Raw genomic sequence first — 24,805 nt, 5'->3', positions numbered from 1 at the left:
GTTTATTTTTATTTATTTATTTATTTATTTATTTTTATTTATTTATTTTTATTTATTTTTATTTATTTTTATTTATTTATTTATTTATTTTTCAACGTTTATTTATTTTTGGGACAGAGAGAGAGACAGAGCATGAACGGGGTTGGGGCAGAGAGAGAGGGAGACACAGAATCGGAAACAGCCTCCAGGCTCTGAGCCATCAGCCCAGAGCCTGACGCGGGGCTCGAACTCACAGACCGCGAGATCGTGACCTGGCTGAGGTCGGACGCTTAACCGACTGCGCCACCCAGGCGCCCCTCACCAACACTGCTTAAACCCAAGATAAGATCTGAACTCAGGCCCAGTGGCAGCTTAGTCTACCCATTTGACCCTCTTATCCTGTCAAACTACACAGGGCTGGGGCAACCTATCATATGCAGCACTTTATATCTGGCAGCTAGCACGGTAGCTACTGAAAAAGAAGAAGAAAGAAAAAAAAGATCGTGTGAGCCGATGACTAGAACATCCAGCCAAAAATGTATATACAAGGTATAAATGTTTATAGCCCCACAATGTACACTGTATGTCTGGTAAGTTCCATCTATAGCTTCCTATGATGGTTGTTTCTGACTATTAACTCCCACAGGGCAGGCAATGCCAGAGTTAGCGTCCAAAAGAAGTGGGAGAGTGCAACTCGCGATGTTGCGTACTGGGGTCTCTAGAGCACCAGGCTACGGCACCCTGGTTCTTCCTGCCAGAAAAACAAACAGCTAAGTAGCTATACTTCGCCATTTGGGCTTATGGTTTCTATTTCTTTCTAGCTTTTGAATCCACTATAGTGAAGTAATGAAAAAAGAACTCTAAAATCATGAAAAATACCAAACAAGCTGATTAGCATTCACCATGGGAGCTGGAAGTCAGCGTTCATCATTGCAGCACTAGCTGTGGAAGACAACATTCTCCCACAAGGACAGATACTCTTCTAAGAAGGACAAAATGGACACCGGGTTACATACTCTACATGCATTATCTATGTTTAAGAATTCAGAAATAAAATTACGAAGCGGAATAGGCTTAGATGTAGCTCAGACATTTTTACTTGAGCTAAAAACATGGAAATGTTGTGCAGGCATTTAGTCAGGAGGTAACAAGGGTCTATTATCAAGATATATGGGTTAATAATTTCATGGGGTTATTCAAGAATGATCTGCTATGATTGAAACCATGTGTGGAGAGCTTGGGCTTCTGCGGGATGTGTCGCAGCAACAAAGGCTCTAAAGATGTATTTGTGCTGCCCGCTATGTATACAGATGATTGACTTAGATACACTTCCCAGACGTAAACAGTAAAGGAATGTCACTGAAGTTTCGCATGCTATCAGATAGAGATAGGGAATGCTTACCACATTGTACAAGCCGATGCACCAGCGTTCAAATAAAATCTGCCCAGAAAATCCATTAACAAAGGCGAACCAAAGCTGAAAGAGAAGAAAGTTCAAGAAGTTTTATATCAATATTGACCTAAATGTTTCCATTCACTGAAGAAGGAGTGGGGGGAATGTGGACCACCAGCTGGACACAGCTGCTGAGGGATAAAGAGCCACAGGACGTGGTGGTCGTTCTTCCATAAAAAACAAGTTCCCGATATTACGGGTACTGGTATTTTAAGGAAAATTTATATTTAACACATACATCAATTTTAAGAGGTAATATGTACATCTTACAGAAAAGCAACTTATATTTCATTTACATCGAATATGTTTCGTGGCAACGCTTTCTCATTGACTGGAAGAGTCTCAGAGTTCGTGTTCTTTTTCCCCATGGAGTTGATTTGATACAGGTGATTTATCTTTGTGGGACTTTCAAACAGATAAAAACCATAAATAAAAAAACAACAAAAACTCCTCTGTTGGTCACTTATGTTCTTAGCTCATAAAATAGTGACCCTCCTCAATCAAACGTCCACCACCTCAGCAAAGGTCAAAACACAGTAATACGAAAGGAACATGCTCAAATCATCTTCTTGAGTAACATGGGTGCATAAATAAATAAAATGTAGACGATTATTTATGTCTTCAAGTAGACGATAATTCTAATTGATTAAGCAAGACTGACATAAAAACAACTGCAGAGCAAAATACCAGGGGATAAAAATATGTTAGAGAAGGAGCCATCAGACGGGCATAACCAGGGGAAGATGTGGACCAACGAGAGTGCAACAGAAAAGGGGTGAGCCATCGCGAGGATGGACAAAACCCTGATTTGGAAGGGAGCGAATAGGGAAGAACGGAACACAACATGCTGCTGTTTCAAAAGTCATCTAAATTTATGGGATACAACAGGATTCCAGTGATCTGGGGCTAGACTTTAAAGCATCCCACGGGAATCACAGAATTCACCTTAGTGGTATAAAATCATGACAGACCGAATCCATTACTACGGGAGAAACACACTGGCAACACAGAATAGCTACCCCACGATAATAAGAGTTGAGACCAACTCTGCTACGAAAATTTTGCCGAGTCTGATTTTTCAAAATCAGCTTCTTGAGAAAGGAACTGTTGCCTATGTTGCACAACTGTACGGAATGCGATAGCTAGTACAAAGGATTCACCGAGTCCCAACATGGTTGAATGAAATACACCTCAATTCAATTGCCAGATGAAGTGTTCTTAAGCATAGCTTTGATTATCTCATCCCCTAGTTCAAAAAACTACTAGGGATCCCTCCTAAATCTAAGATAAGCTTGCTGACCTTGCGGACCCTCAAAAGTCCTCCCACTCGCTTATTCACTCTTAAACCCAACTGTCTCCCAAGAGGCCCCCATGAGGCCTGGCTGTTCTCTGTCAAGAAACACTGACAGGGAACTAAGAATCAGAAGTTTATGCTGTGTTCTGCACTCAGAATATTTTCACAACACCTGTTCGAATATCAGCTGTCCCTAAAACAACAATTCCAATCACACTGCTTTCCAACCACTCGAGGCCTTGGTAATCAATAGTTCAGCCAAACGTTTAGTGTGAGGAGAGCCTGGGTCCACATCTGATTCAAGCATATTTGTAAACTGTTTCAAGAGTTTTCACTTTATTTTCCCAAGATTGTGTTATACTTTTACATTCTCCTATTCAAATAAGGTGAGCGAACACTGATAAATATCTAATGAACACTTAACTATTATATTGCTTAATTCTGTTGATTTATATTCTTTTGTTGAAGGTAGTGATATTTCTACCGCTCTCCCCTCTCCTAATATCAACTGAAAACAGCAAAAGTAATTGAAAATAGCAAATGGCTATTTTCTTTTCTTTTTTTTTTTTTTTTTTAATGTTTACTTATTTATTTTGGGGAGGGAAGGGAAGAGAGAGAGGGAGAGAGAGAATCCCAAGCAGGCTCTGTGCTATCAGCACAGAGCCTGATGCGGGCCTTGATCTCAAGAACTGTGAGATCATGACCTGAGCTGAAATCAAGAGTCAGACGCTTAACTGACTGAGCCACCCAGGCACCCCAGAATCAGCTATTTTCAATGACACTATAGGATAGCCTTTATGAAAACTACACGTGACACAGAATAGAAATAATACAAGATAGGCTCAAACAAGGGGACTGCCAACAGCAGAGTAATATACCTACAGAGTAAAAAATTTTCCAGGAAACAGGGAAACAATCCAAGATATCGCTGACCAACTCTCATCTAAAGGGTGAAATCTAGGGGCACCTGGGTGGCTCGGTTGGTTAAGCATGCGACTTCAACTCAGGTCATGATCTCACAGTTCATGGGTTTGAGCCCCGCATCAGGCTCTATGCTGACAGCTCAGAGCCTGGAGCCTGCTTCGGATTCTGTGTCTCCCTCGCTGTCTGCCCCTCCCCCACTCACGCTCTGTCTCTCTTGCTCTCAAAAATAAATAAAATATTAAAAGAAAACGTTCAAGGGAGAAATCTAGAGGCAGGGACAAGTCACGGCTGAGGTCCCTTGTCCCATTCACCACAGCAAGCAAACTGAGGTTGAAGGACAATGTACACACGTATGCCGTTTCCCCCCAAGAAGCAAGCGAGGAGGACGGCAGGGTAAAGTTGGGAGCAGAAATGGCTGACAACTTGGCAGACACTGACGGAGGGAACCTGAAAAGAAATAAACGCAAATTCATCCAACAGAAAACCCGTAACATGCAGACATTCACTGTGAGACACATCGCCCTCCAACTCGCCCAAGAAGAAGAGACGGGGGGAGAGAGGGGCTTACTGATGCAAAATGACAGCTGACCAGTGTAGATGAGGCAGAACCTTTGATGAGCAAGCACTCTGAGACGATTTTGCAGCCCCTTTCCCCTAGATATGCTCACAAAATAATAAGGAAAACATGCGTTTATGAAAGAATATGTATCTGTTATGTATGACATTGCATATTACATATAATTATGTATAACTATATACATATAAAATATATAATGTCATACATTATACATGACATGAATATGAAATAATCTTTACTGAAAAAACCAGGTCACAGGGCAGAAGAATATCTTGAATGTTCTTGACAGGCATAAAAGAGCTAAAGAAAGTGTGGCTTTTCGTTGAAACAAGAGCTAAAGTAAGATGTATAAGCTATCAAAGGAGGAAGCAAGCAAGACAAAGTCAATGTTGCAGGTTAAAGGCACTTTATAAAGGGGGAGGCACCCAGAACTGAAAGTGCCCACAGCACACCTACGGATGGCGGTGGGGAGGGCTTGGGAGAACAAATGTCAAAGCACAAAAGGTTAACATTCATTGTAAGAGCTGACAATCTCTCAAGGATAACTGGAAAATTCCAAAAGGGTGTACCTTAAAAAAACATAAAGGAACAAGTAGGATAGAAAACATAATAAAAGAAAAATTCTGAAATATTCCAATACCTTGCTCAGCCAACAGAGTGAGCACCATTTGTCTCCAGGAAACAAAACCACAGATAAAGATCCACAGCTACGCACATTCTGATATGTCAATTAATGGGTTAAAATTTTGAAAGATCGATTCTTATTATATTTTGGCGGAAAAAGCAGTTAACCTACAAGGGGAAAGATCATTCCTCTCCAGCAGTAGACAATACCAGAGGCCAGTGGGAATGCTGACACGTCCTTAGCAAAACAAAGCATGACAAGAATCTTAGGCAAAGACAGAAACAAAGGAAACATTAAGAGCCCAAAACACGATGAAAACGCGATGATGGAAGTGATATTAAGTGTGTCTGTTGTATTAATAATACAAAAAAATTTTAATGCCTGGTGGATTAAAAAAAAATTAAAATATGTGCTGTGTACAGAGTAACATGTGAAAGAGATACTATTTGAATAATCACCGATTCGCAACCCTGACTTCCAAAGCCCTACAGACCAGGAAGGTCTTTGCCTGCTATCCTGACAGCATGGCTTCTCCTTGGTTCTTTGCAAGCACCAAGTATGAATCTAGTTTTAGTGTTTTGCACCCAAATATGAAGGAATTTTGTTCACAGCATGATACGCTATTTAGAAAAAAACTATGCGGTATTTTGCTCTCACTCTGTATACTCAAGTTAATTACGGATGGCCTATTTCAACATAAAAAACCAAATTCAAAGAATTAAGAGAAAACAGGGGGGAAAAAGTGCTTTCGTATGTGAAACTCTCTGGAGACCTTAAACTCAGAAATTGTACAAAAGGAGGGCTAAATTTGAAACAATTTCTATAGAAAAAATATTAATAAACTTGAAAGAAAAGGAATAACTCGTTCAAACATTTTTGTAACATCTATGAAGACAAAGGACTAATTTCCTTAACACATAAAGAGTTCCTACAAATGGGAAAGAAAATGTCCAATAAGCCGTTAGGAAAATAGGCAAAGAAGAGATACAATGTGATCACGGTGGACAAAAAACAACTTATAAATACAGGAAATCTCACTTTTTATGATATAAACACAGGGATATCACGCGCAAAGATTTAAAAGTTTGATAATGTGGGGAAACAGCTACCCTCGTAGCCAGATGCTAACGTAGAGAGCACTGTCCACAAATACATTTAATGTGCTCTTCCTCTGACCTAGGGGTTCCATTTTTAGGGATACACTCTAGATTGTATCTTGTATTTGTAATCACATAGTATTCAACATGAAAATACAAGCAGGTTTACTGTGGTATTTGGAAGGATAAAAAAATTAGAACCTACATTGCGCACTGACAGCTAAACGAATTATGGTTCATCTGTAACAATGTGACACTGTGCAGACGTTAGAAAGAGTAATGTGAGGGATGCCTGGGTGGCTCAGTCAGTTGAGCATCCAACTTCAGCTCAGGTCACGATCCCACAGTTCGTGAGTTCAAGCCCCACACTGGGTTCACTGCTGTCAGCGTAGAGCCCGCTTTGGATCCTCCAACCTGGTCTCTCTCTGCCCTCCCCACCCCCCCCCCCCCCCCCGTAACTTGTGTGCATTCTGTCTCTCTCAAAAATAAAAAATAAAACATTAAAAAAGAGTAATATAAAACTGTAAGTGCTTTAATACCAAAGTCTCGCAGATGTATTAAAATGAAAAATATCAAGGTATGTGCCGAAAGGTCACGACAGTACAGAAGAGACGGTAGGGCACAGATTTTACATGGTAACTTTCTGGAGGTCACATAAGAAACTTAATATCCATTATCTTCCGGTGGTAGCAGTGTTCTTCAACAGGAGGTGTGGCGTCTCCTACCTCTTGTACCAGTCCCAACGTTTTAAAAACATGTTCATGTTTTATTTACCTAACTATTTCAAGCGGTAATTCTCAGCTAGGGTTGATTTTTGTCTCTAAGGACACTGACAATGTCTGCAGACCTCTGTAACGGTTCTATTGGCATCTCGCGGGTAGAGGCAAAAGATTCGGCTAAATATCCTACCGTGCCCAGGACGGCTCCCTACAACAAAGAATTACCTGGTCCAAAGTGTCAACAGTGCCACTACGGGATGAAAAATACATTTATTAGGTCAAACTGATGCAACTTAGAAATCTCGGTGTAAACAGATGTTTATTAGAAGCAAAACAATGATACGTGACAGACTATGCGAAGCCATGCTTATATTTGTGTTGACGGGGTGTGGATGAAAAAAGCTTCACTTCTTTTTGGGGAACTCTCCCCTGGCCTTGAACCACAGGCGCTGTTCTCGAGAGGCCACCGCAGCACCGGATAGGAATCCAGAACTTCACAAATGTAGATCCTTATGTCAGAAACCTAACTTTATAAATCACTAATGAGGAATTACCCTAAAGACTGAGAGTGAATTTCGTGTAACTAAGACACTCACGTTGCGGAAAATATACAATAAGGGGGAAAAGTCCTGAGAAATCGACCTTCTCTTTCCTGGCATTAACCTTTGTTCCAAGCCATCCTGAACCATGTGAACAATTGTAATCTTTACTTTAGACTAACGTCCTTGGTTAGTTGAATGTGGGGATATTCCCTTTAAACGGGGCTCCGATTCTGTCCAAGTTGGCACTGGCTTGGCCACACGTCTCCTTAAAGATTTTCGCTATGTTTGTGCTAATTTTTATCAGTTGTAGGCGGTGATGCAGTTTTGAAAAGTATAAACAAGCTCATTCTCAACATTTCCAATTCAATTTCAACCTTCATTCAAATGACCCATCATTACACCATTGGACCTGTTTATTTCATTGGAAGTAGTTGGCGGAGAAAATAAAAAAAAGTGAAACCAAAACAAACGAAACAAACAAACAAACAAAAATCCATCCCCTAATTTCAAAACCCACGAGCTGGTGTTCTCTTACGTGGTAAAGGCTCAAACCTGATTTCGTTTTGGCAAGAGTTCCCTAGGTGAAACGGAAAAAGTATGAGAACACACAGTGTTTGCAAATAATTCATACAAGCATACTCAGTTTCTGTTTCATTCGTTCATGAGACTGGTACACCGTGGTTCCCTGACACAGCACAAAATCAGACTTGCACGCCGGGCACCCGTACACAAATGGTAAATTCGTGTACAAAAAAGCAAGCACTGCCCAGTTCCTAAACATCAATGCCGTTTTTGGTGGGACCACAAGCTCCAAGCTACATGAACTCAACACACAGCCCTCAGTGCAAACAGATGGCCCGATGGCCCCCCTCCGATGTACAGCTCCCTGGACCACGGCTTGCTTGGAGCCACTACATTTCACTCTTCTGGATTAATGGGGAGCAAGATTTCCTCCGCCTTTGCGTTCTTGTTAACTAGGAATGTTACTAAATGAATCCAGGCAAAGCACAGGGAGCCAGGTTCTGCCTGGCTGGCCTCAGACTTGGTGAGTTGGTGGGAACACCAGCCAAGCACTGCGACTTGCCAAGCTCCCGGGGTTTTTGGTCCTCAAATGCAGCGCTGTTACGAGCAAACCGACTCAAACTTATTAAATGGCTTTTCCTTCTTGGAAAAAGATCCTTCTTTGCTTTAGCTGCTGCTTCATGCCAAAAACGCAGTAACCGTCTTGGCTAATTGCACAGACTCCCGTCTAGAGGTCCTGGCCGCGTTGCACGATCTCGGCGGGCCGGACCTGCTGCACTCAGGTTCTCAGCTAACAGCCGACACGCTTAGAGGATTGCCTCACCTGGGAAAGGGGGGGGCCTGTGCCTCGGTTTACCCTGTTCTTCCAAGACCCATGGTAGAGGACTGACACGGGAAAAGCACCCGAGGGGGGATAATTAAATGAATCAGCCATATGGTTTGTTGCTGAAGTGGCAATGACATCATCATCTACCGGTCTGCACATCAGGTCTGAGCTGATTAACTGGCATTAAAGATACCCTGTTTAAAAGTCAGAGTGTCACAATCTTTCTGGGATTTCATCTGGCAATGTGTATTAAGATAAAAAACAAGCATAAACTTCGTCTGAAAATTCTATTTATTCTCATAAATAAAAGCACCTGTATGTAAGAACACTGCCTGGTTTTCAGTGTTGTTAATAGTGGCAAGCAAAAAGAAAACAAAGCAAAAGGCATAGGGAAGAAAAGCCCCTGAAGGTCTTTATTAGGCTGTGAATGTAGCAAGTCTATAAAAGCACTTATCTTTTGAAATGTTACATCTATGGGTATGTAAATGAAGGAATGTATGCCAAAGAAATAGATTGACAAAAGAAAAGGCAAAATAAATAGATGGATCAGTAGACAGGTAGGTAGGTGGACAGGAAATCAAGGGGAAAAAAATCAGGGATGCTATTGCAGAGCTAGAGTTATCAGAAATAGTAATGGCAATAATAATAATAATAATAATAATAATAATAATAATAACAACCACAACAGCAGTAGTAACAGGGGACGCCTAGGTGGCTCAATCGGTGAAGAGTCCTTAACCGACTTAACTCATTAGGTTAAGCGACTCTTGATTTCGGCTCAGGCCATGATCTCACGGTTCATGCGTTCGAGCCCCACGTCAGGCTCCACACGCTGACAGTGCAGAGCAGCTTGGGATTCTCTCTTTCTCCCTCTCTCTGCCCCTCCCTTGCTTGTGCTCTCTCTCAAAATAAAGAAAACTTAAAAAAAAATAAAAATAACAGTAGTAACAGCAAGATACTCCAAAAACTTTCCCGGCAAGTGTCTTCAGTCCAGTGAATTATGGGATCGAGTGGTCAGCATTAAATAGCAACTACTGTAATAAATGGGCAAGGCTTCAGCTCTAAAATCTTTGGAGAATGTTCTCTGGGTAGGTCCTGGACAGGTACAATGTTAGCGGCAAACACCACACGCTTATACAACTTCAAAGGGCTTTTTAAGGCAAATAAACGAAAAAAAAGTTATGAAGTAATGTGTATAGGATCCAGTTTTAAAAATTATTTTTTTTAAGTAGTCTCCACACCCAACGTAGGGCTTGAAATCACAGCAGTGAGATCAAGAGTCACATGCTCTACTGACTAAGCCTGTGCATAAAATCCATTTTTTGGTAAAACCACGAGAAAAACGCCATACAATTACGCATGTTTGTATGAGTGCAAGGAAAGGTAGCCTAGCTAAACTGCTCCTACTGAACGCCTGGGCAGCAACGGAGGCAGAGGAGGGGAAATTATTTTTCTTTAGACATCTCTATTATTATTCCAACAAATCAGCGTTACGTTAAAGAATTACGTAGGAGGAAAGACCTTGTCATTCTCTATCACTGTCCCACGCTCATTTCTCCGTTGGCTTGTTGTGTCCTATAGCTTTTGTTGCACCCTTGCCTGCCTACCACCCCATCGGTAAGACGTATGAAGCCAGAGAACTGCAAAGATCCCACTGGTTATTACGTCCTCAGAATCTAGCACGGTGCAGGTACTCAATAAATGAATACGTGCAGAATATTAACATTTAACATGAAAGGGGAGAGGTCACTGAGAGGGAGTACAGGACAGATCATGGAACTGACCAAACAGATTTCATCCTCATTGGAGCACTTAATTGCTACGGGGGCACGGGCAACTTTCTGAATCCCCTAGCTTCACTTTCTTTTAATAAACAAATGGAAGGAAAACCACACACTGCAGGATGGTCATTTTGGTAGTTTGGATGATGATAGAAGCTAACGTACGTTCTGTGCCAAGAATTTTCACAACATTCCAAATGGCTATCTCATTTAAACCTCATAGCAAGCTTAGCAAGCAGGCAATGTGCCTGTTTCACAAATGAGGAAATCAGGGCACAGGGAAGATTAGAGATGTTATGGCTGATACCAAATAGGTAGCTGTTAACACTAGGCCCTATATAACAAGGTTGTTTTTTTTTTGTTTTAATAGAGAGGGAGTGAGAGAGCGTAAACTGGGGTGACAGAGAGAGATGAAGAATCGTAAGAAGGCTCTCTGCTCAGCGTGGAGCCCAATGTGGGGCTCGATCCCACGATCCTGGGATCATGACCTGAGCTTAAATCAAGAGTCAGACGTTCAACCTATTGAGTCACCCAGGTGCCCCACAAGTGATTTTTTTTTTACACCGAAGTTAAGGCAATTCAGAATTGAATCAATGTTTATGGCTGCTAATTTACAACGCTGACGTTTGAAGATTGTAACATGAACAAACTGCTTCACATCCACAAGCACATAAGCAGACCAAACACTTAAGGAAATGACCCAAATCTTAAGCCTCTAATGCTATGTAAGGAAACTAAAGGATCCTGTTTACATTAGGGTGTAAAGTGTTTTTTAAAAACAGGCGGCAAAAAACTTCCCCATTTTGTACAACAAAATGCAGTCGCTCCAGTTTGAAACATTTTCCTGCAATATTGTGAGCTAAACTGTGGCAATCTTTTACTAATATAGTTCAAACCAAGCTAGTAGACAATCAAAGGCAAACTTCTCACCATTCATTATCCAAATTCTTTGAACAAAAAGACAACACAAATACTGATGTGACAATCTAAGTTATGTTTAAGGGAACTCGAGTTTCAAAAATATATGATAAAAATTATTCATGCAAATAAATGTAGCATATGATGTGCACATAAACGTTTCCTACTTTAACATTTTCTTTTCCATTAAAATCCTAAAATATTAAATCTTATAGCTCAAACATCACAAAAGTGAAGTCTAGTAAACACCTTTAAAGTTTCTTTAATTACTAATTTTCCAGGGCCACAACATTCTCCCTTTTTACAAAATTACATGCTTATCCAACAGAACATCAGGTAAATACAAAATCATGGTTCCTTCCCATAAAAGACCATAATACCGACCAGATGGTATATGCACAATTAAATTGATTTTTAATAAGGAATTCTTGGCACAATAGAATTTAATCACTCCAAATTATGTCAAGGACTACTTACATTTTTTTTTTTTTTTTTTTTTTTTTTTTTTTTTTTATAGTTCAAGGCTTAAACTCTTCAGTCTAAATTCTGTACTACAGTGTTAGGGGACAAAACAGCTCTGGAGACCAGTAATGGAATAATGAGCCTTTCATCTGGAGGTCATTGGTTAGGATCTGGTATCGTTCATTAATGACACAGTTGTTTCCAAACTGTGGCGTTGGAACGGCGGCAGGGGGCTTATTATGGAAGGGGTAGCAGAAATATGTAGATGTTCGTTTATGGACAAAACCTACGGCGAATATTCAAAAACATGTGTTTTATAGCCAATAAAGTAATGTTCTTAACATATTGACGATAAGATTTAGTGCCTGGCTCCACAGACCTGGTCGTAAGAAGGCAGATTTGTGATGTTTTCCTGCATCCCTGTCAGCCACCTGACGCCTGTAGCTCGAGCGAGGTGTGGCATTTGCTGATTTTCTTGTTCTGGGAAGTGGGGAAAAGGTCTGCCTTCTCTCTCAGAGGAGAATTACAAGGAAAGAATCACGTATGTTTTTAGAAGTTCAGTTACCGGACTATTTACTAAGATCCTGCTCCAAATTATGTTCTGTGCTATGCGTGGGAGTCACAAAGCCGAAGCATGTAACATCCTGGCCCTTAAAGAATTCGGTCTGGTTGAGGACAGGTTTGGGACGGATCAAAGGTATGGAGAAGTTCTTTGGGAACACAATAGACGCAGAGATGGGTTCTCTCTATGGGAAGAACCTTTTTTGGAAGGTGGTGAGTACTTGGGAGTATCAGATTCCATTCATCAAATCGGTGGGGGGAGAAAGGGCCTTACAGGTACATAATTGTAGCAGATGTGAATTTCCAGGTGGCTACAAAGAAAATGAAGTGAGAGGAGAGGGCTGGGTTCAGACTGTGAAGGACGCTAGACAGGTGTTATTCAAATATGTGAACAGTTATGCATATATTGCCTAAGTGTAGCTGCAAATCTGAAAAACTCTCTTAATATGTATTTATTTATTGCGGTAAAATATACATAACTTCATATTTACCACTTTAACCATTTTTAAGTGTAAAATTCAGTGGTATTAAGTACATTCACACTGTTGTAAAACCATCACCACCTTCTATCTGTAGAATTTCCCATCAACAATAACAGCTCATGTTCCCTCCCTCTTGCCTCTGGTAACTGTCCTTCTACATTCAGTTTCTATAAATGTAACTATTCACCTTACTTTGTGTAAGTGGAATCGTGCAGTATTTGTCCTTTTGTGTCTGCCTTGTATCTGTCAACATAATTTTTTCAAGACACACGTTGTAGCGATGATCAGAATTGCATTCCTTTTTAAGGCCACATAATATTTCATTGCACATATATGCAGAATTTGGCTTAGCTGTTCATCCATTGATGGATACTTGGGTTGCTTCCACCTTTTGGCTACCGTAAATAACGTACCTATGAACCCCAGTATTCGAATATTTGTTTGAGTACTTGTTTTCAATTCTTTGGGGTATATTTCCAGAGGCAGACTTGCTGGATTATAAGGCAGTTCTATGTTTAATTTTTGAGGTTCCTCCATACTGTCTCCCACAGTGGCTGGACCCTTTTATTTTCCCACCTGCGAGGCACAAATGTTCAATTTCTCTATGTCTTCACCAGCACTTGCTATCTCTGTTTCTGTTTCTTTCTTTCTTTCTTTTTTAAATAGTAGACATCCTAATGGATGTGAATTGGCATCTCATTGTGATTCTGAGTTGCATTTCCTTATGTTGAGCATCTTTTCATGTGCTTCTTGGCCATTTATATACCTTCTCTGGAAAAATGTCTATTCAAGTCCTTTAATAATTTTTGGATTAGGTTTTCTTCTTGTTTCTTCTTTCTTTCTTCTTGAGTTGTAGGAGTTCTTTATATATACTAGATATTACTCCTTTGTCAGATACATGATTTACAAATATTTTCTCCCATTCTGTGGGTTGCCTTTTCACTCTATTAACAGTATCTTTTGATGCACAAAAATTTTGATTTTGAGGAAGCCCAATTTATCTGTATTTTCTTTAGTTGTCTGTGCTTTTGGTGCCACATCTATGAAATCATTGCCAAATCCAATGTCATGTTTTCCTTCTATGTTTTCTTCTATGACTTTCATAGTTTTAGTTCTCATACTTAGCTCTTTGATCCACTTTGAGTTACACCTGTATGGTGTAAGGTAAGGATCCAATTTTCTTTTGCATGTGATTTTCCTTGCACCATTTGTTGAACAGATGGTCCTTCCCTTGTTGGAAGGTTTTGGCATCCTTGTCAAAAATCATTTGGCCATATATGTAAGGGTTTACTTCTGGGCTCTCTATTCCATTGCTCTATATATCTGTCTTTATGCTGCTACCACACTATTTTAATTATTGTAGCTTTGCAGCAAGGTATGAAATTAGGAAGTATGATTCCCCCAACTTTGTCCTCCCTTTTCAAGATTGCTGTGGCTATGTGAGGTCCCTTCAGATTCCACAAGAATTTTAGGATGAGTTTTCCTACTTCTGCAAAAAAAAAATGTCATTGGGATTTTGATAGAGATTTCATTGACTCTGTAGATTGCTTTGGTCTCGATACATTTTTAAGGTCGTGTAAATTTTCTAATGACAAGGACAAGTAGTTGCAAAGGATATAATTTCTGGCATATGTAAAGATTGGCATTTTACAATAAATGTAATCTTTTTTAACCTACTCAATGGATTCTAAGTACCACAAGTGGATGCCCATGATAATCCACTTCACGAAATCTACAAATACTTTTTTAATAGTCAAAGTTTACATCATTCTTGTTGTCTTGAACTTGTTTTCCATTCCACTTGACTCAGATACAATTGAACCCAAATTTAATGTATTTTTGTTTTAAAGTCTTATACGGATCACCCTATCACACTGCACAAGAATGGAAATTACAAGGAATTTTCTTTAAATTTTCTGCGGCTAGATAGCTGTAAGTGCTAAAGAGTTCTGGATTTAGTTTTCATCACGATTACTAGCGGTATATAATTGATAAAAAATTACACACTTTGATAATCATTAACTAATAAATAAAATTTTGCTGGAAACACATCTTTTTTTTTTTTTTTTTTAATTTTTTTTTTTTTCAACGTTTATTTATTTTTGGGACAGAGAGAGACACAGCATGAACGGGGGAGGGGCAGAGAGAGAGGGAGACACAGAATCGGAAACAGGCTCCAGGCTCTGAGCCACCAGCCCAGAGCCCGACGCAGGGCTCGAACTCACGGACCACGCGATCGTGACCTGGCTGAAGTCGGACGCTTAACCGACTGCGCCACCCAGGCGCCCCTGGAAACACATCTTTTAATGAGAGAGATGGACCTGGGTCCCCTCTCAGCCCGTTAGTTTATGTAACTGTGGAAGAATATTCCCATTGCATCATGTCTATTCTACAGATTTAAGTCCCGAGAAATAGAACTCACATAGTAAATGAGGATGCAGAGTTTTGTTACAGCAAAATCCGTCAATACTTTGGATCTCTGAGCCCCTTGCCAAAGAAGAAAACAGTGCTCTAATACAAATGTTATTGGACAATCTATCTGCTGACATCTTGATTAGGTCCTTTTTGAAGTTTTCCGAAGGCAAGGAAACAAAAAACATGGACTTGTAGAGAATTTTGTTACCTATTCACCAGAGTAATTCTTTCGTAACTTCTAGGAAGTATGCCTCAAGGCCGTACCAAGAATTTTCAGGTAACTTCTAGTTATCCCTGCTATGGTTTCATTTAGAGATACCCTTTGCACCCGACACAAGAAAACTTTGGGGAAAAATAAGAACCTTTTTCGTTTTTAATACACTATTGCTATTACATGATCGTTTGACAAAACAGTTTCCTCTGACCACACAGGGCCACCTTATATTGCTTTCTCCGTGCACGAGGTTCTCTGAGTGTAGGACAGAGTCACTGAAACCTGACTGCCAACACCTACCTTCACTTTTTAACTAACAGGTTACATCAGAAAAAAATTTGGGCTTCAATTTGCACTTGAAATAGACATGTTCATGTCCACATCCACGATGACCATGCCACTTCTGAGCTTCCAGGCACTGGTACAGATCAATGGGAGGAACAGAGCATTGTCACGAATATGGCATCTACATGCAATGTGGGACAGCCGCCTTCTCCGCTTCTTACTGAGATGCTCTCTGGATGATTCTTCAGGAGCCGTGTGTTGCTGACCACTGTGTGGGGTAGAAGAGGTGGGGTTTTATTTTTTCAATAAATGCAGTCGCCTGGGTTTGTGGCTGACATCTTTTCGCACCATGGAGCATGCCCCACAGTGAGCTTCTGAAGAGGCGAGACGTATGCTTTTCATGTTGGCTATGGAGAGGGGGGCAGGGCAGGAGCGTGCCCTGGAAGTGAGCTCTGGCAACGGATTCCTGGGGGGGTGGGGTCTTCATATGTTCCCAGGAGGACTTTCCGCCCTAGCACGTGCTTGTTCAGGCCAACCAGGAGCCCGGGACAACTGCATTTCGGCAGGAACGTGACACAGGCCACTTGCCTTTCTGGAAGTTTACCTAATCGAAAAGTGTAGGAGGCAGACTCGAGAGGCATGAAGGGAAGGAATCACAGCTGGGAACACTCTTCGAGAAAGATACTGAGAAGTCCTGTTTGAGGGGATTAATAGGGAGTGGCAGCCGCAGGTGATTCAGAGAGTCTTCTGAAGGGAGACTGGAGTCACAGCGATGATCGTGATTAGATGTGAGGCTTGGTGATGGGAGGGCGGTAGATGAGCTCACGTTGGGGGCATGTGAAATATGTAGTACCTGTGGGCTCTCCAGGAAGAAATCCAAAGTACAAGGCTGAAGCTCGGGGGAGAGTTTTAGATAAGAAAAACATCTGCTATATTAGTAAAAAGACACCCATCACATCAACAGGAACAGAAGTGATCCAGTGAGGGACCCTGTGCAAGGAGGACGCAAGAAATCCGGGGATGGGCTTTGCATGACAGCAACGTCTACAGCTCAGGGGCAATAGACAGAAGCAAAGAAAAGGCACTTTGTATTAAATTTCATAACCGGTACTTAAGGTTTATACTTCATTTACTTCAACCCTGAGTAAATATTTATTCACGGGCCAGGCACTTCTGGAAGTCCCACCCAGAGACTTCCACTTACACACGACAGACCAGAACAAGATCACACAGCCACCTCCAGAACCACCATGGAGAGTGGCCACGGGGAAGGAGGTTACAGACGAGGTCACGCCAGCCCAACAACCCTGTCTGTCCCATCAGAGCCAAACTGCATAATGCGCTAAAAGGTAAAATCATGCCATACTTTGTAAAAGCACCCACCCACTCTGCCCTCTGTCCCAGCTGTGACATGCAGTGTTCCCAGCCGTGAACTTCTGGCCCTTAGCAGCGGCACCTCCCTCAAAGGCCCCAGATTGAGAGCCGCTTCAGTAGGCTTAGCTATGAATGAATTAAAATGGGAGACAACGTTAGGAGCATCACTTCTCTCTGTGGATAACACCCATCAGTCCCAGGCCTCATGAAGTTACTAAGATAAGGCAGAATGATGTTCGTCAATTAAACTTGGAGGTTCATGTGGAAAACCATCCTTGAGCATTTTTTCCTTTCTCTTCCCTCTTTTCTTTGTTTGTGGCTATTATTTTGTTTTTTGTTTTTTGTTTTTTGTTTTCAACGTTTATTTATTTTTGGGACAGAGAGAGACAGAGCATGAACGGGGGAGGGGCAGAGAGAAAGGGAGACACAGAATCGGAAACAGGCTCCAGGCTCTGAGCCATCAGCCCAGAGCCCGACGCGGGGCTCGAACTCACGGACCGCGAGATCGTGACCTGGCTGAAGTCGGACGCTTAACCGACTGCGCCACCCAGGCGCCCCTGTGGCTATTATTTTGAAAAGGAACAAGTAATATTTTCTTAATAAATTCATAGCAATCAAGCTACTATGATGGCCATTCTATTGCCTTTGCCCAGTTTTGGCATTATGAATACTTAGAATAGAATATTACTTACTCAGTATACTTTTAAGGTATTGGTACAGCTAACTTGTCTATTTTAAGTGTGTATATTCATGATTTCAGAGTAACAGTTTAACTAGTAGCAGAAACATTTTTCAATCTTGCCAAAAGACCCAGAATACTAAATAGAGTACCAACACTTGCTGATGCCACTAATTACTGCATGGTACGTGTTTTATGAGTAAATTCTCAAAATATCCTGTCTTGCTACAGATACTTGTCAATCTTAGACTTCCACTAAATCAGATAATACATAATTTAACCTGAACATTATATACAACACAATTAATTATTAACATCTGGGAACAATTCCAGAATTCATTCCAGAGAAGGTCCTCTTGGTTATTATCCAAGTGTGTATGAACATATATAGTATTAATGATGTGCTCTTTATACTTGGATGGTGTAAATCTCTTTTTCACAATAGAATTTGAAGAAGCAGACATCGTAATTATCATCATCTAGATGTGCTAAGAAGTTTGCTGTTACTGTCATGATTTTTTTTGGAAATTCTTCCAGGAGAGGAAAAGTAAATATGATCAACAATGGGAAAAGTTGTCACCTTTGGTCAGGCAGCAAAATTACTTTAAGCACACATTAATTTTATTCAAATCTGAAATGTATTAAAGGATATTTTGACTATTATGTATTAACTATTCAGTATTTCAATGTTTGCATTGTTAGGTGAAGGTTAAAGTATGTAAATAAGAAATAAAAAAATCTAATTAAGGAAAGACTACAACCACATATTGGAGCATCTAAGAAGAACTTTCAAAAAAAAAAAAAGAAACTCAGATAAAACAGAAACTAATATGGGGTAAAAAATAAAACTTATATGGATTTTATTTTATATCCTCAAGGAGGTATAATAAGATATTACACCTATAAACTAAGATCAGAGTGTTACTATAAAAGCAGGGAGAACAAAGTAAAGAACTTGCAAATTAAAAGGAAAGAAAAACATTAAAAAAAACCCCAAATCACAATAGTGGGGGTCTAGAAGTCAGTCAAGGAATCTCAAAGAGAACAAGAGAGTAAGAGTTAAATTATAGAGAACATAAGTAGATTGGGAGAAAATCCAGAAGGTTCTTTACGCGACTTAGCTATAGATAGATATAATGCAGAAAATACAAAGGAGGATGTTACAAAAATATATATAAAAGAAAATTTCCCACACTAAAGAAAGCCAGTCTCTAGGTTGAAAAGGCACATAAAGGAGATCCACACTAACACACACATACACACATCTTTGCAAATTTCAGAACACTGAACAAAGAGAAGACAAATACTCTGATGTGTAAATACAAAGTATTGAGAATCAGAATTGCATTGAGCTTCTCTTTGGCCAGCTAGGAGGAGGCTAAAGGAGAGAGAATATTCTGAAAGAAAAAAGAATTTCAGCCTAGGATTTTATACCCAGACCATCTACCAATCACATGTAATCATGTAATAAAGATATCCAACGTCTCAGAAATATACTACCCATGTAACACTTTTGAAGGAACTACTGATATATGTGCTTCAGGAACATGAGTGAAGAAGTCATGAATAATGACAACAAGGAATCCAGAAACAAATTTTTGTAGCAGGAATAAGGCCTAAAGAATAAGCAGTCCAGAGGAGAGGGGTCTTCAGAAGGGAGGGAGATGGGGTGCCTTGGTGGCTCAACCTGTCAAGTGTCCGACTTTGGGTCAGGTCATGATCTCATGGTTCATGAGTTCGAGCCCCATGTCAGGCTCTGCACTGACAGCTCAGAATCTGGAGTCCACTTTGGATTCTGTGTCTCTTTCTCTGCCCCTGCCTTGCTTCCTCTCTCTCTCTCTGTCCCTCACAAAAATAAATAAACATTTAAAAAAAAAAGGGAGGGAGAGGTAGATAGGAGATTCAAGAAAATACATAATATAATGGAACTTCTGGAGAGTATTAATAGTATGTGGAATTCAGTTAGAGCAAGAGACAAAGAGGAAGGCTTTCTGATGGGGTGCCTGGGTGGCTCAGTTGGTTAAGTGTCCGACTCTTGTTTAGGCGCAGGTCATGATCTCACGATTTGGTTGATGAGTTTAAGCCCTGCATCAGGCTCAGAACTGTGAGTGTGGAGCCTGCTAGGGATTCTTCCTCTCTGCCCTTCCCCTGTTGTGCACACATGCCCACCCCCTCTAAATAAACAAACAAACAAACACACACACACACTTGAATAAATAAAGAAAGGCTTTCTGAAACTATGGGAAAAACTGAAACATGAGCAAGAAAGGAAAAAGAATCATATTTTTTGGCTCTACAGTGAACATTATTTACATACTATTAAAGAGGCTCACACAGATCCCCAAATTAATTAAAATGATAGCTGTAACTATATTGGAAGGGAGGAAGAGGGGAGGTCAGACAGTAACATATGGGAGGGAAATCCTCACCCACCAGAACAGGATGTCAAAAGGCAACGTCTGAAATCGAGAAACCAACACATAGCACAAGCATGTTACTTGGAGACAAGCTGATAGCTTCCAGAAGAAACATCTAAAAAAGGTTTTCTTTAGAGATGATGACTAGAAGTGTAAGTAAACGTAAGGATTACCATTTTTAATGGTATGTAGATACACACACACACACACACACACACACACACACACACACACATCCAGGTCCTATGACTTCTCAGTAAACTACATGTTTTATTCTGGTTTAAAAATTAATGTAATTGACCGCATTTCCTAAAACATTTTATCAAATCGTTGACTACCTGGTCCTGGCTTTATTTCTATGCTGGCATTTGGATTATATTTATATTTTTCTACTGCCAACGTTATGCCACTGATACTGCTCTGTACTTTACTGCCAAGTGCCTTCTACGCATGAATTATCAATTTATAATCATGTTATTACATCCCGCTCAGCACAGCTTATATAATTAAGACAGGAAAAAAAACAGAAAAAGAGCTGCCTCTTAATTAAGATGACAGGGTCTTTTACTATAGTTACAGATATTTTTCTTTTAGGGGAGACAAGTGGCAAAATTTTTGTATAACTCTCTATTTAATTCATCCCTTAAGATCCTTAATTATAACATCATACACAAAATTTATAGGACAAGCTGAAAACAAAACGATGAAATAAAATATAAGCCTGATCATAATTTGATCCTTTAATATTTACTTTCCAAAGACTTGGCAAAATTCATCAATGATTTAATGGTATTAATATACCACAATCACTTTAAAAATTGTTTTCAAAAAAATCAAATGGTCCACCCAGGAAACAAATGACCTCTGCCCGCAAATCTGTAAGTGAACGTCATACCTGGCTTCTCCCGCAAGCGTGAAACACCTGTTCCTCTCACTGAGCCATTCATGTCCCTGTATTTGAGCTTCCTGGAAATGTATTTAATATCACAAAGTCACATATTACGGCTGCTGGAAAATGGATTCATGAATCAGACAGATCAGCATTTTAAAGCTGGAAAGGATTAACTGATTCAACTTATTTTATTGAGTGCTGCCTAGAAATAGAGCTGTTTTAAGAGAGACGGACATGTTCTCTGGCCCCATGGAGTTCTCTAGACCAGGGGGGCTGGGCCCAACGGACGGAACCTTCACTTTGTCGTCTGGAATGTGACAAACGCCATCAAAGACAGTAAAGGCTGCTAAGGATGCGAAACAAGGCTCCCTTGAGGAAAGACCACTGGAGCTGAGGTTTGAGAAGTGGGCGCTCTCCATTCACACTGCAATTTTTAATGTGCTATATAAAGAAACAGAATCTTGTGGAACTTCATGAGCAAGAAGATGAAAAACAGGGGTAAATTCAGAAACAACAGGACGCCTCATTCAGAGAAAGTGCTTTTCCCACAACAGTCCACACTGAATGAAGGCTTCAGACGTGAAGAGCTGAACAAAAGCTGTTACAATTACTTTTCTAGGGTCCAAAGCCCAGTGAAAGACACAACCAAAGAAAACAAAAACAACTTTTTCCTCTCCTGCATTCAAATGGCTAGAGATGTCATTAAGTGGACTCCCTCCAGGAAATGAGTTTAGCCGCCCGCTCTCTGCAATATACTAATTACATGGCTCGACCATACACACACCCTCTCAGATTCTCGGGAGTTTTGACTCTGGTTGTAACTCACTACTGTTTGATCATTTACTGGACACATATTTATGGGGCACCAACTGTGTACTCGGCTCTACTCCAGGTGCTGGAGATTTAGGGGGAAAGAGAGAAAGATCTCTGCCACTGAGGCCGTTGTGGACCGGTGGGGGACACGGGTAACGCAGAAGTAAACCAACAAATCCGACCATCAGGGCTGTGAAGAAAATAAGCAGGGCACTGTGAGCCGGAGGTGAGAACAACCAGCCTTTCAAGAGGAGATGGGAACAGCTCCGAGAGAAAGGAGAGTTTATTCACATAACGGTAAAGACAGCACTTGGACGGAAGCTTTACGAGCGACCGGGAGAGTGGCACAAACAGTTGGAAACATTTGCGAGGACGCGTCACACGGGAAGGGGAGAAGAGGGACAAGAATAGGTTCTGAGAAGAAAGAATCGACAGCGGCCTTGTGGACATGGTAGGTTCGAGAGGGCAAAACAGTGTGGATTTTAAAAAAGACCAAAAAAAAAAAAGATTTTAAACAGGAAACTGCATTTTAAAAGGCAGTATGTCAGTGCCGAATAATTTTTCAACATTTTAATTCCAGCATAGTTGGCATCCATGTGATATTAGTTTCAGGTGTAAAACACAGTCATCCGACAATTGTATGCGTCACTCAGCGCTCATCATGGTAAGTGTTCTTAGTCCCCTTCACCTATTTCTGTTGGTTCTCTACAGAGTCTGGCTTTCTGTATCTTTCACTGTCTAACAACTTTAAGCTAATATTATTTCATATGCAAGCCAAGTCATTGTCAAGATCTGGTAATTTACAATGTAGCATGTGAATATTCACTGGAACCATAAATTTTTGAAATATTACATGTTTTTCGGGTGTAGCTCTTACCTAGGACACAATCCTTCCTTCTGAGATTTGAATTCCTTAGATCTCTTTCAACTTTCTGGAAAAATCTCTAGGCTCTCTGAAAATATGGTTTCCCAGTTCGGTTCTCAAGAGATCTCTTTGTTTATAAGGTCACAGAGGTTTCTAAAAGTTAAATCATGGGAGTTAAAGTAGAGATATCTGAAGGATTTTTTTAAAAAAATTCAAGTAGAAATATGCTTTCGATTGATATTTCAGGTACAAAAAGTCTTTGGGGAGCAAAGAAACCAGTTTGAACTTGGGTTCAGTAAAGGTTTACGTTTTGTTCAGAACGTTCTTTGCTTGCCCTTAAATTAAGGTAACTCGTGATTCAAGTTCTCATGAAAGTATTTATAAAAGTCCACTCGTGCACAGCTGGTATCGAGCCTCAGGACTGCACTCAGTAAATCAGTGGCTTACAGCAGAAACAGGGACAGCAAAATACAAAATATTAAAAAGAAATATAACCTTTACCCCTTCCTGTGTGTGTGTGTATGTGTGTGTGTGCGTGTGTGTAAAGTGATTTTAGGAGTCCTGCTGCTTTGTCCATTCCCTCTGTCTTCTGCAGTGCATAGGAAAAGAAATGAGCGGTGTGAGCAGAGTTTTTTTTAAAGGTAAGAATAACAACTGTAGAAGAATTAAATGGTCTAAGTCTCGCTCAAGGGAAATATGGCAAAGCACAGTGAGAAGTTACAGATACTTTTCTATTCTCTGTTTTCTACATGGATTGAATAATGTGACTAAGTGTCTCACTGGTTTTAAAGAATTTTTAGTTTACACATACAGATCAATAGAATAGAGAGTACAGAAATAAGCCATTTCATTTATGTTCAATTGATTCTCAACAAGGGGACTAAGATAATTCAATGACGGAGAGAATCTTTTCAATAAATAATGCTGATACAATTGGATATCTACATGCAAGAGAATGAAGCTGGACACCTACTCTACGCCATATTGTCCGTCTCAAAACGGACAATAGTCCTAAATTAAATTTTTTTAATGTTTATTTTTGAGAGAGAGGGAGAGAGAGAGAGAGAGAGAGAGAGAGAGAGAGAGTGCATGAGTGGAAGAGGGGCAGAGAGAGAGCAAGACACAGAATCCGAAGCAGGCTCCGAGCTGTTGGCACAGAGCCCGATGTGGGGCTCAAACCCACGAACCACAAGATCATGACCTGAGGCGAAGTCGGACGCTTAACCGATTAAGCCACCCAGGATCCCCCAGTAGTCCCCAATTTAAAAGCTAAACCTACTGAACATCTAGAAGAAAACACAGTAGTACATTTTTGTGACCTTGGGTTAGGTAACGGTTTTTAGACAGAATACCAAAAACATAGAAGACTGAAGAAGGAAAAGTTGGACTCCAGGAAGATTAGAAACTTCTTTGCTTCAAAGGATACCCTTGAGATGAAAAGACAACTCACAGAATGGAAAAAAAAAATATTTAAAAAAATCACACGGCTGAGAAGGGACTTGTATTCAGAATGCAAAGAGAGCCCTTACAGCTCAAGAATAATAATAAGAAAACAAGCGACCCAACTGGCAAAGGAAAAACAGGCAAAGGGTCTAAGGAGACATGGCTCCAAAGAAGGCTTACAGACGAGCAATAAGCAAGCACACGCTCAAATGATTAGTCATCAGAAAAACGCAAACCCAAAACACAATGAGACACCACTTCACACCCACCGGGATGGCGATAATCCAGAAGAAGTAAGTGTTGGTGAGGGTATGGAGAATTGGAACCCTTGCATACTGCTGGTAGGAGTGTAAAACAGTGCTGTGAATTTGGAAAACAACTTGGGACTTCCCGGAGAAGCGACACATAGAGTTACTTTATATACGATTCAGCAATTCCATTCCTAGGTATATACCAAGAGAACTGAAAACTCAGCTCTATTCAAAAACTTGCATACAAATGTTCATAGCAGTATTATTCATAATGTATCAAACGTGGAACCATCCCAAATGTCTGTCAACTGACAAATGGATTAAAAAGTGTGGTAGATCCATACAATGGAGTATTATTTTGCCATAAAAAGAAACGAAGCATTGATACGTGCTGC

At 40.4% G+C, this 24,805-nt stretch overlaps 1 protein-coding gene across 12 annotated transcripts in view; it reads right to left on the bottom strand.

Annotated features, from left to right (window-relative positions):
- The window catches only part of ATP8A2 (ATPase phospholipid transporting 8A2), a 641,066-nt gene that overhangs the window by 203,030 nt on the left and 413,231 nt on the right, over window positions 1–24,805 (bottom strand). For all 12 annotated transcript variants that reach the window (XM_045459237.1, XM_045459162.1, XM_045459073.1 and 9 more), the window contains one exon: window positions 1,382–1,456. In XM_045459237.1, coding sequence (XP_045315193.1) covers window positions 1,382–1,456 — 75 coding nt within the window. The remainder of the gene's footprint in view (window positions 1–1,381; window positions 1,457–24,805) is intronic.

This window comes from Leopardus geoffroyi, chromosome A1 (assembly GCF_018350155.1).
Source record: "Leopardus geoffroyi isolate Oge1 chromosome A1, O.geoffroyi_Oge1_pat1.0, whole genome shotgun sequence".
NCBI lineage: Eukaryota > Metazoa > Chordata > Mammalia > Carnivora > Felidae > Leopardus > Leopardus geoffroyi.
Note: the sequence above shows the minus strand (reverse complement) of the source record. Positions and strands in the feature narration are given on the sequence as shown.